Source organism: Chiloscyllium plagiosum, unplaced genomic scaffold (assembly GCF_037043375.1).
Source record: "Chiloscyllium plagiosum isolate Xiang-an unplaced genomic scaffold, Cpla_swu_hap1 HiC_scaffold_13, whole genome shotgun sequence".
NCBI lineage: Eukaryota > Metazoa > Chordata > Chondrichthyes > Orectolobiformes > Hemiscylliidae > Chiloscyllium > Chiloscyllium plagiosum.
Genome location: NW_028270151.1, coordinates 25,691,770 through 25,704,808, shown reverse-complemented (window position 1 = coordinate 25,704,808; position 13,039 = coordinate 25,691,770). Strand labels below are relative to the sequence as shown.

At 39.0% G+C, this 13,039-nt stretch overlaps 1 protein-coding gene across 8 annotated transcripts in view; it reads right to left on the bottom strand.

The window, feature by feature from the left end:
• The window catches only part of slc7a14a (solute carrier family 7 member 14a), a 76,436-nt gene that overhangs the window by 23,477 nt on the left and 39,920 nt on the right, over positions 1-13,039 (bottom strand). For 7 of the 8 annotated variants that reach the window (XM_043702576.2, XM_043702573.2, XM_087993383.1 and 4 more), the window contains 2 exons: positions 8,049-8,285; positions 4,760-4,977 (listed from right to left, as the gene is read on the bottom strand). In XM_043702576.2, coding sequence (XP_043558511.1) covers positions 4,760-4,977; positions 8,049-8,285 — 455 coding nt within the window. The remainder of the gene's footprint in view (positions 1-4,759; positions 4,978-8,048; positions 8,286-13,039) is intronic. The other variant, XM_087993386.1, reaches the window with a different exon arrangement.

Genomic DNA, 13,039 nt, shown 5'->3' with positions numbered 1-13,039 from the left:
GGCAATGCAAAGGAATAATTTGATATTTCATAGTATGATGTTTCACCAAGGAAGTTAATTTAACATGAGGTAACAGTGCAAGAAGTATTGACACACTGGTAAAGTCAGTCTAAGAATCAAGCCCAGATGACGTGCAGATTTCCAGATTTGCTGATTATTATTTTAAATCAGAAACAACTACAGGATGTGTCTATTGTACTTCCAGTATTCTTGTTATCCAAATATTGTAGTGTTTATTTGAATGAAAACTCCCATCTTGCACTGCTGTTGGTGACAGTGATCAGGAGCAGGTTCAAGTTTGAAATTCTTTTAAGATTTGCACTTATCTGCAATTCGTAATGTGTAACATCCCCGTACAACCCAAGGACTTATCATATCCCATTGGACAGTGCAATACTAAGACCTGTTTCGTTACATCCCACATTTCAATTTCTTCTCCAAACGTAATGCTTCTTGTTTGCCTTGCTTTTTGCGGGAAGAAATCATTTTGGCCGACCTTATACCTTTTAGGCCCTTCCAGTTCCTGGGACTCAGCTGTCTTTTAGCACAGAGTCAAATACCAGTTCAAAGCTGAACACAGAGCAACAGAGAAGCAGCTGCATTGTAAACCAATGTAAGGTTTTTTTTGGAATACATCCAAGCTAATAAGCTAAGTAGCCACGTTGTTGTAAACAAGCTGGTTCCGTTTCCAAAACTCTGGCATAATACATTGGAGTAACTGACTGTGGCTGCTATTGAATCACAGCCAGGAAACCACTTAAAATAATTCAATTTCAGATTGATACAAAGGAACATCATATCAATACAAATTAGATGAAAAGACTCTACGGGCATCTGCAGCGGTCAAATCATTTTGGTGTCACTCATCTTCTGTTTGTCGGAGAGAGAAATGTAATAACCTGAATTTGTATTTGCAATGACGGCAAAACTGTTTGTCCTCATGGTTATTACTGGCAAACTGACAGCAACTTCTAGACTTTGCACAGTAAAATGTGAAAATCCATAGGTTGCGATCAGCAATTGTCCCATCACAAGTTGCAATGTTGAAGTACTGGATATGTAAACATTTTAGAAATCACTTGAATGAACATGAACTTTCATTAATCTGATAAATATTCATCCAGTAAAGTAAGAAGGAGTTGGTCCATCTTCCACATTTAGTTACTCACAATCCACAGTCTGGTATAAACACAGACAACTATACTATACTATACTACAAATTGGCCCACTTTTCCAAGGGTAAACCAGTCTGTGGTCTTGCAAACATGCCACATTGCACTCCATCGTCCATAATTGTGCCTTATCCAAATGGCCTGTTCAGAGATGTTTTGATACACCTCTAGAGGAGATGGGATTTGAACACAGGCCTCCTGCCTCAAAGGTAGGGACACCAACAGTGCACTGCAACAGACAGAATCCATTTTACATATTCTCTGATCAAACTGTTCAGAGATGTTTTTATGAACTTTTCAAGCATGTAAGACTTGAACCTGGGCCTTCTGTCTCAGAGGTAGTGGGACTATCTCTGCGCCAATAAGAGCTCATACAACCCACTTCGATTTTTTTGATATCCAGAAGTGCTCTTTCTCCCTCATTGTCAAATCACCCATTGGACTTTTTCATCTATTAAGCACGAACAAACTACTTTGTCAATACTGCTCCAATTAACTTCAGCTGCTTTCAATAATATCTGGAGCATGCACAAGTTCATGCTCAATTAGCACAGTAAAATTAGCTACCTTCACTTCTTATGATCATGCTGTCTCCGTTAAAAACCCTAGAAAAAGGTATGCCTTGTTGGACATGTTCTAATTAGAATTCACAGGATGTACTAAATTAAATCATAAGGTTTTCTGAGCAATCTTTCTAGTCTTGAAAATGAAACTTTATGGTCAGAATTTTAAAAGTGTTATGAGCAATGGGAAATAAGGTAGGGTTTTGGAGTTAGTTGTGCTGGAGTCAAATTTTCAGCTTCTCAAGAGTGAAATGAAAGTAGGGAATTAAGTTTGCAGTTAGATTAAACTTTCTGAATGCAAATGTTGGAAACTATTTTAAAGTGTTAGCAGATCAAGTATATTCATTAAAGCACAAGTACACTAAATTAAATTGTACATTTGCAAGTAAGCCAGCAGTTAATGAACAATATATACTGTCAGGTTCATGACTAGTTAAAGGTTGATGAGGTAGCCTTCTTGGTAGATTTTGTCTGAGTTGAAAATCACACAACACCAGGTTATAGTCCAACAGGGTTTAATTGGAAGCACTGGCTTTTGGAGCGCTGCTCCTTCATCAGGTGGTTGTGGCGCTTCAAAAGCTAGTACTTCCAATTAAACCTGTTGGACTATAACCTGGTGTTGTGTGATTTTTAACTTTGTACACCCTGGTACAACACTGGCATCTTGTCTGAGTTGGAGCTCCTATTCTTTCATGGAGATCTTTGTTGGGTTACAGGAGAGGTGGCATTGATGCACTAAATCAGGTAGCAGTGGTGCAAATAGGGGGAAAATAAAATATGAGGGAAAGTTGGCTATAACTATCAAAACAGATAACATATTTTTCTATGGATATGTAAAATGTGAAGATTTAACAAAGTCAGCATTAGCCCTATAGAAAGTGAACTTGCAAATTAATAATGGAGAATAAGGAAATGGGGAGATGAACAGATATTTTACTTGGGTGTTCACTATGAAAAATAGAAGTAAAATCCCAGAAATAGCTGTATATCAAAAACTGGGTGCGAGTGAAGAATTAAGAAATCACAATCACCAGGGATGTAGTCCTGAGCAAATTGGTGAAGCTGTAGCTGATCACTCCTTGGGTCCTGATGAATGTTTTCCTCAGGTCTGAAACAATGTCGGTCAAAAGTGTGGTACTGGAAAAGCACAGCAGGTCAGACAGCATCTGAGGAGCAGAAGAATCAACGTTTCAGGCAAAATCCCTGACTCTCCTGCTCCTCCGATGCTGCCTGACCTGCTGTGCTTTTCAACCACCACACTCTCGATTGTGATTTCCAGCATCTTCAGTCCTCACTTGCCCTCTTAATGATGTCGCTAGTTGATGCATTGGGTTTAATTTTCTAAAAGGAAGATTCTATTAGATTGGAAATTATTTAATGTAACAACTTTACTCAAAAAGGGATAGAAACAGAAAGCAGGAAACTGTAGGTAAGTTAGCTGAATATCTGTCACCGTGAATATGTCAGAAGATATTATTAAAGATGTTACAGCAAGGCACTTAAAGTTCAAGGTAAATGGGCAGAGACAACATGAGTTCGTTAAAGGGGAATCATGTTTAGTCAATTTATTGGAGCTCTTTGAGACTGAAACATTTGCTATGGATAAAAGTGGAACCAATGGATGCATTGTACTTAGATTTCTAGAAGGCATTTGATAAGGTGTCACATCAAAGGTTCTTATAGAAATTAAAAGCATATTTAATATGTTTGCAGGATTAGAAGATTATTTAGTAAACATGAATCAGGGAAGAAGCATAAAAAGGTTATATTCTGGTTAGCATGATGGAATGAGTAATGTGCCAGAAGGATCAGTGCTGGGCCTCAGTTTTTACAATTTATACAAATGATTTGAAAGAAGGGACCGGCGGTATGATTGTTAAATTTGCTGATGAATCAAGGAAAGGTAGGACAGTAAGTTGAAGAGAATGTAGGGCACTACAAAGTTATATAGTTCAATTAATTGAGTGGACCAAGATCTTGCAAATAGAGTCAAATGCAGGAAAATGTAAAATTGGCCATTTTGGCAGGAACAAAAAACAAGAATCTAAATGGTGAAATATTGCAAAGCTCTGGAGTGCAGAAGGGTTGAGTGCATGGGTCATAAAAAGTTGCTATGCTGGTATGGCAAGAAATTAGGAAAACAATTAGAATTTACTGTGACAAGAAGTTTCTTCAGTTATACAGGAAACGGATGAGACTGCATCTTGAATACTATGTATAGAGTTGCTCTCCTTACTTTAAAAAGATAGCAAATATGTTGGGATTAGTTCAGAGAAGGTTGACTTGACTAACACCCAGAATACATTAGTTGCCTTGTGAAGAAAGGTTGAACAGGGTGAGCTTGTATCCACTGGAGTTTAGAAGAATAAGAGGTTACTTGACTGAGACAGGTAAAGATTGCTTGTAGCATTTTAGTTTACATTTAAATCAAATGTGTATGTCCCAACCTTTATTGCATTCCTTGTGAAATGATTAAAATATTATGGATGATCAGCATTTTTTTTTAGCTCCTGGGTTGCTGTCAGTGACAATTCTGCAGTGTGGTTGATGACAACACTACTGGACAGAGATCTCCAGAAGTCAAAATAAAATTAATCTCAGGAAAGCGCATTGAGGCTACATAGATCACTAGATTCCACTGAGGTCTTTAGTGATCTTCATCACTTGAACACCGACAACAAAATCTGGTCTAATATATCAATCAATATATTGTTGTACAAAAATAATTCAATTAATGAGGAGATTTAGCATTTACTTAATAAGCCATAGTAGGAGACACAGATTTTAGAAAACAGTTTGCAAATGTAAGCAGCTTTCGCCAGTAGCAGAATCAGACAATAGAGAATTAGCAGCCCTGTTTCCCATTTCACTCAAAATTACTTTACTGTTGGAAAGGAAAATTAGTCACAATTAAAAAGGCATCCAATTTACTGTCGAACATTTCTGCTACTGCTGAAAACTAATCTCACCCCATTTCACCCAAATGGAATTGTTTAATAATAAACTGAAGAGGTTGTTACTAACCCCAGACCATCCAAAAGGTAGAAACCTCCCTTCATCCCAGTTGGCGCTATTGATGAAGAACAGGCCTGAGAACATGATGAAGACCCAAGCAGCCAAGTTGATGATGTTCAGCACATTGTTAAACCCTACAGAATTCTTCACTCCTAAGGAAACGATGGCTGTCACAATGACAGCGATGAACAGTGCCAGGAGGTCAGGATAGGACTCTTCCCCTTTCCCTGTGCAAAACAAATACAGAAAACAACACAACTCAATCACAAAGTTACAAACACTAAAAAAAGCACTATTTCAAACCTAAAGCCAAAGTCCTTCAGCAATCTTTGAGAATTGGCAATGCCAAAAATGTGGTCCTAGAATGTACTGGCCATTGAAACTGAGTGTTGGTGAAATGGCAGAGAGCCTGGTTTAATCTTGAACTAAGCTTCAAACTTCTTTCAGACTGATTGGCTTTGCTGTAAGAATTCAATATTAAATTAAATAAGTTAGAGTAAAAGCAATCCCAAGCAGGTATAGGTCTAAACCACAATTTAGTACAATTTCAACTTTATTCAAGATGGCCAGGATAAAGATTGTAAAAGTACACAGGGCTGCTCTTCTGCAATTGCAGTTAAAGGTGGGACTGTGAGGGGTAATGCTAAGGAAATGCATCCAATATCCAACCAAAGAGCTTTCAAGTGCAGGAAAGAGATGGAAGAACCAATAAATCTTGTTTGATTGGACACTGGTCTGAACTGGTCTTGTACTCCTTAAGGTGGAACTCCAGTTTTGACCACTGATAATCATTTCTAAGTTTTATTGGCTTTTCCTTCTGATAGCCATTTGGATGAAGTATTAACCAAGGTCCTTTCTCTGTTCTTGCATGAATATAAAGTTTGCATTGAGGACTATTGAAAAGAAATGCATTGAGCATGCATGGGAGCCTTGGTCAATGTTTATCTCTAAACGAACATCACCAAAATGGAAATAAATTACTGCAGATGCTGGAGATAGAGTCATAGAGATGTACAGCACGGAAACAGATCCTTCAGATCAACTCATCCATGCCGACCAGATATCCCAACCCAATCTAGTCCCACCTGCCAGCATCTGGCCTATATCCCTCCAAACCCTTCCTATTCATATACCCATCCAAATGCCTCTTAAATGTTGCAATTGTACCATCCTCCACCACTTCCTCTGGCAGCTCGTTCCATACATGTACCACCCTCTGTATGAAAAAGTTGCCCCTTTGGTCTCTTTTATATCTTTCCCCTTTCACTGTCAACCTGTGCCCTCGACTTCCGGACTCCCCCATCCCAGGGAAAAGACTTTGTCTATTTATCCTATCCATGCCCCTTAGGATTTTATAAACTTCTCGGCCTCTGACGCTCCAGGGAAAACAGCCCGAGCCTATTAAACCTCTCGCTATAGCTCAAATCCTCCAACCCTGGCAACATCCTTGTAAATCTTTTCTGAATCCTTTCAAGTTTCACAACATCTTTCCAATAGGAAGGAGACCAGAATTGCACATAATATTCTAACAGTGGCCTAACCAATATCCTGTACAGGCACAACATGACCTCCCAACTCCTGTACTCAATACTCTGACCAATAAAGGAAAGCATGCCAAATGCTTTCTTCACTATCCTATCTACCTGCGACTCCACTTTCAAGGAGCTATGAACCTGCACTCTAATGTCTCTCTGTTCAGCAACTCCCTAGCACCTTACCATTAACTGTATAAGTACTGCTAAGATTTGCTTTCCCAAAATGCAGCACCTCACATTTATCGAAATTAAACTCCATCTGCCACTTCTCAGTCCATTGGCTCATCTGATTAAAATCCCGTTGTTATCTGAGGTAACCTTCTTTGCTTCCACTACACCTCCAATTTTGGTGTCATCTGCAAACTTACTAAACTGTACCTCTTCTTCTCACATCCAAATCATTTATATAAATGATGAAAAGTAGTGAACCCAGCACCGATCCTTGTGGCACTCCACTGGTCACAGGCCTCCAGTCTAAAAAACAACCCTCCACTACCACCCTCTATATTCGACCTTTGAGCCAATCCTGTATCCAAATGGCTAGTTCTCCCTGTATTCCATGAGGTCTAGGATTAGTGGTGCTGGAAGAGCACAGTAGTTCAGGCAGCATCCAAGGAGCTTCAAAATCCTTGGATGCTGCCTGAACTGCTGTGCTCTTCCAGCACCACTAATCCAGAATCTGGTTTCCAGCATCTGCAGTCATTGTTTTTACTTCCATGAGATCTAACCTTGCTAACCAGTCTCCCATGGGGAACCTTGTCGAACAACTTCCTGAAGTCAATAAAGATCATGTCCACCACTCTGCCCTCATCAATCTTCCTTGTTACTTCTTCAAAAAACAGAATCAAGTTTGTGTGACATGATTTCCTATGCACAAAGCCTTGTTGATTATCCCTAATCAGTCCTTGCCTTTCCAAATACATGTACAGCCTGTCCATCAGGATTCCCTCCAACAACTTGCCCACCACCGACATCAGGCTCAGTGGTCTATAGTTCCCTGGCTTGTCCTTACCACCTTTCTTAAACAGCGGCACCACATTGGCCAATCTCCAGTCTTCTAGCACCTCACCTGTGACTATTGCTGATACAAATATGAAATAAAAACAGAAAGTGCTGGAGCAACTCAGCAGTTCTGGCAGCATCTGTGGAGCTGTAAAATGCCTTGGGAAATCCTGATATAATGAAAGCTGTGACATTAATATTGCAAGTTGGGGCTATTTTCTCCCGAGAGGAGAACACTGAAAGGTGTTCTGATAGAGGTCTTCAAAATCATGACAAAGTTAAGCAACTAGACATGGTGCATATATTTTGGGGAAATGCCTACAAATAGAAAGCCACAAATTAAACAAACTGAAAAGGGAACTCAGTAAAGAGGGATGAAGATAGGAAACTCATTACCATAGGGAGCAATTCAGGCAAATAGCACAGATCGTTTCAGGAGAGGTTAAGTAAACACTTTAGGCAAAAAGGAGTAAGAGAATCTCTCAATATTATGAGATGATATAGGGTGAGCAGAGGTTCACCTGGAATATAAACTGTGGTGTGAAGTTGCAGAATCAAATGACTTGCTTCTGTACTGTATATTCATGAAATTGTATGAAGGTATTATTTTCATTTAAGTGACTGGAGCACCATAACGAGTGTTAACCAAATTCCTAAAATTACAGAAACCTAACACCAAGAATCATGATTTCATTTTCTATCAACATTGAGAACTGACAATTCTTTTTTGTTTAAATCTGGTAGTGATCCTACTGACCTACCTAGTCCATTCAAAGTGCCAACGTAATCCACTATCCAGTGGCTGATGGTGTGGTTGGCTAGTGAATCAAACATACTGCTCAAAGCACTGGCACCAGCGGCTGTGCCAATCAGATACTCCAAAATCAGGTTCCACCCAATGAAGAATGCTACAAACTCTCCCACTGTCACATAGCTGTAAGTGTAGGCAGAGCCTGTAGTCTTAGGTACTCGCACACCAAACTCAGCATAGCACACCCCTGGAAGATAAAAAGAGAAAATACCTGCATCAAGATGGAGTTGGATGAAAGATGTAAGAGCAGGGTGCAAGACAGTCACACAAGGCAACTCTGAAGGCAACACTTGTTACATCCAATATTGAAACTTTATTGCTGGAACAGCACAGCAGGTCAGGCAGCATCCAGGGAACAGGAGATTCGACGTTTCGGGCACAGGCCCTTCTTCAGGAAAAGGGCCTGTGCCCGAAACGTCGAATCTCCTGTTCCCTGGATGCTGCCTGACCTGCTGTGCTGTTCCAGCAATAAAGTTTCAACTTTGATCTCCAGCATCTGCAGACCTCACTTTCTCCTCGAAGATTACATCCAATATTCCCTGTTCTGCAGTCTATCTAATCATTGACATCTTCAAAATCCAAATGCATTTTACCCTTTCAAAAACTCAAATCATCCACTTAATGTAAGGGAAAGTTATATGCAAATATTTTTTGATTCCCAAAGATAAACATGCCCTAAACTAAAACCCAGAGATGTTAAATAAAGATTATAATTTTAAAAAAGGAATGGAAATTAGTGGAAATAACAAACAGTAAATGATATATAAATAGCACCTGTAACATGGTAAAATATCCTAAGGTTCTTCACTGGAGTATTCTCAAACAAAATTAAACTTCATTCATGTAAGGCATTACTGGGACAGGTAGAACATAAGATAGATGGGTTGAGAGATTTACAGAAGAAATTTCATATATTAGGTTCAAACTAGCTGTACAGTCATCAACAGTGGAAACATTAAAATTACAGCTCTTCAAAGGCTAGAGTTAAATGGACACAGATCTCCGAGGTATGTGGGGCTGGAAGCCATTATAGAGATATGGTGTTCCATTTGAATTGGAAAGGCCTAACTGTTACTGTAATTCTTTATTTGTTGCATTCCCATGTGTTGCCTATCAGCAATAATCAACTTATTCCCACCAATTCTCCTTTCCCCAATCCCATCAGCTTCATGGGTACTAGGGATGTTTTAATCATTTCTGTTTCTGTTTTTACAGTTTCCAGTCACATTCCTGACCTACTATTTACTTTGAAAAAGATGGCTATTTCAGCTGTTTGTTTAAAAATACGCTCCACATTCCAGAGAGTCATTTAGGTATTAACATGAATTAAAGATTCTTAAAATAATTCCCCTCTGTGTAAAAAATGGTTTTCACTAATCTATAGTTTCAAAATTGCAAAATTTAATTTCAACAGTTCAAGCCAAGAAAAAAACCTTTAGATCTTGTATATGTATTTGTCACTCAACACTTTAAAGATTTGCATTATATCTCCTTAAATCTTCCTTTCTCCAACAATTGGAAAATTAGTTTTTTATAGCCAGCAATAGCAATGTTGCTATATCATATATCTGTGCCAGGTAAGTTAGGTAATCCTTACAGTCATTTCTCACCAAAAATTTCTTAGGTACCCTAAACTACACTAGAATGATGCTCAATGCTAGTCAGTAAAGGCCTTTTAATGTTACTCAGACATTTTTACCCATAGCCCTTTAACTGTGTACTGTTGAGCCATGACGCAGTGATATCAGGAGAACCAAGACAGCTGAATGTTTAAATATCATTTGGTTAAAAACAGTGCCAAATCTGAGGACAGCAAGAAATGAAAAGAACCAAAACTTAAATTTTAAAATGTTAAATATGTAAATGAGTTTTTAAAAGGCAGCAGTAGTTGCACCTTTCAAGTCCCAATAAACTCTGCAGATGCCATTTTTGAAAAACACATTTATGTATTTAACATTTTAAAATTGAAGTTATGATTCTTTTCATTTCTTGCTCTTCACTAAAGATCCTTTTCCATCTCTTGCTCTTCAATAGTCTTTTACAATGAAAATTAGGACATGGGCATATTTCTGTAGTATCATTGTTCATTTGACAGGAAGATGAATACTCACTAGGTAACTGAATAGGATCACAGTTTATTCAGCAGGGGGAAGGGTTTCTCACTGTGTAATTGCACAGAATCATTATATATTCAGCAGAAGGATTACAATCTGTGTAACTATACAAAGTTGCTGTCTTTTTTTCAGCAGGGGAAGGATTATTTACTGTGTATGGAATTGCTGTTTAGTGAATGGAACATAACTATTCACTTTGTAAGCATATAGTTGTTTTCAGAATCAGGTCTGGCTATTCATTATGTATTGATTTCCTGTTCATTCAGAAGGATAAGGATTTTCCTAATCTAAATGCTATTAAATTATTGGATTGGGTCATAAAACATCTTCAGTTCTATTAAGTAAGCAAAAAGTAAAATCTTTCACAAAACAAACTGGATTACAAGCCCAAGAAAATGAATGATTCTTTGTAGTTTTATTGCATCAGGCAATATCTTTCATAAAAGTAGTTTGTGCAAACCAAGATAATTTTACCAAGACAGGCATCAGGATCTAGTCTTTTTCCTTCTGTGTTTTTATCTGGAACAGGATGGCCTATGCAGATGGAGTTAATCTCTGAAGATTGCGTCACTGATGTTTGGACAGATGAACTGTCTTTCTCTGAGCTATATCTGGCATCAACGTTTAGTCCCAAGGGTGTTGTTGCAACAGAACTATGTCAGCCACAGCAACATGTGTGTGTAGAATTAGGCGCACTCAGGGTGAGGGCCTGATTCTGTATTCTCGAACAAGACTGATGCTGCTTTACACATGTACCCACTATAGTGTGTTGGTGTGTTATTAGACCAGAAACACAATGGCAGTTTTGAGAATTTCAATAGATAGATTGACATAGGTATTTGTTTTCAATTTTAAAGGCAATAAGGAGCAGCGGGAGAAAGCAACAATATGACATTAAAAATAGAGAATCAGCCATGAATATATTAAATGGTGGAATAGGCTTGCAGGACCAAAAGACCTGCTCCTGGTTTCCATCTATGTAGATTCTATGATCGGCGGCACGGTGGCACAGTGGTTAGCACTGCTGCCTCACAGCACCAGAGACCTGGGTTCAAATCCCGCCTCAGGCGACTGACTGTGTGGAGTTTGCACATTCGGAGGAAGCCCGTGTCTGCGTGGGCTTCCTCCGGATGCTCCGGTTTCCTCCCACAGTCCAAAGATGGGCAGGTCAGGTGAATTGGCCATGCTAAATTGCCCGGTAGTGGTAGGTGAAGGGGCAAGTGTAGGGGTATGGGTGGGTTGCGCTTCGGCAGGTCGGTGTGGATTTGTTGGGCTGAAGGGCCTGTTTCCACACTGTAGGTGAAGAAGGGCCTGTGCCCGAAACGTCGAATCTCCTGTTCCCTGGATGCTGCCTGACCTGCTGTGCTGTTCCAGCAATAAAGTTTCAACGGTAATCTAATCTAATCTAATGATTCAGTGTCCGAAGCTAAAAGCTGTCATTTTAAAATTGCCCAATTAATATTGTGGCTGTTATTATCAGTCTCTTGCATATTTAAGACATCTTCACTGGTTGTCCCACTCAACTTTTCAGTAAAGCCACAGGACTGCAAAAAGGGTAAGTTTCAATCCTTACTTTGATTAACGCTCCCACCCACTTCTTCCCAGATGTATTGAGTTAAGCTGAGGGCCATGATTTTTGCATAGAATAATTCAAGTCACATAAGGTTGCAGTTATTCAAGATTCCACTGCCAATTCCTCCAGAGATAGCTAGGGATAGGCAAGAAAAAGCCAGCCATGTCAATGGCATTCATATCACAGCAAATTATAACAATGAAAGCAATTGCAGGATTAGACCCATAACTGCAAACTGGCAAAACTCTGTCTTCAATACTTTCCATTATAGTTGTGATGGAATATGTTTAGGCTTTCATTGAAACTATGAATTCATTCATACTATTTATTGAAATGAATAATCAAACATATCATCAGAAACTGTCTATACTAACACCATAAGGTAATAAAGTCATCTCGAGCACGTTCTAAAGGAATTCTAGTGCGAATCAAAACATAGCTCGGCATCTACCAGCTCCTTCGAAAGGAGAGGCAAACACAAAGGAGAGTAGCTCTGTCCTTAGAACAAAATGTAAACTTAACAATTACAAGGATGGCAATTGCAAATGTTGTCTTATTTGATTTTTTTCATTATTTCAGATATATATCTGGTAATCTTGTTTTCCTGCATCTTATCAGCTGATTGCCTGAGCTATCAGAAGTAACTGCATTTATTTGCTGTGACTTGTAAGTGATTCATAAGAAGAAATGATAAAGAAGCAGGAATGGCCCATATGGCTCACTTAAGCCTGTCTACCACTCAATCAGCTCCATGAACAAACATGCCCACCAATTCTATTTTGTCCACTTTTCCCATACCCCAACTTCCATTGTGTTCAAAAGTGTACCAACCTCGACAGTGAATGCGTTTAATGGCTAAACATCCTCAGAGAACTTCAAAAATTCACAGCCCTATGAGTGAAGAAACTTCTCCTCCTAAACAGCTGACAGCATATCCTGAGGTTGCAACACCTAGCTCTCGACTCTGCAATCAGGGCAACAGCCTATCAGCAAGTCTCTAAGAGTTTTATCAATTTCAATAAGGTCTCATTCTTCCAAACTATATATATGTTAATATAGGAGAAAGTGAGGACTGCAGATGCTGGAAATCAGAGTCGAGAGTGTAATGTTGGAAAAACACAACCGGTCAGGCAGCATCTGAGGAGCAGGAGTTTCCCAATGAGAGGCTTATGCCAGAAACGTTAATATAGGCCCATTCTGACCAATAACTTTCATATGACAAGCTTTCATCCCAGAAACCAATCTGATGAATAA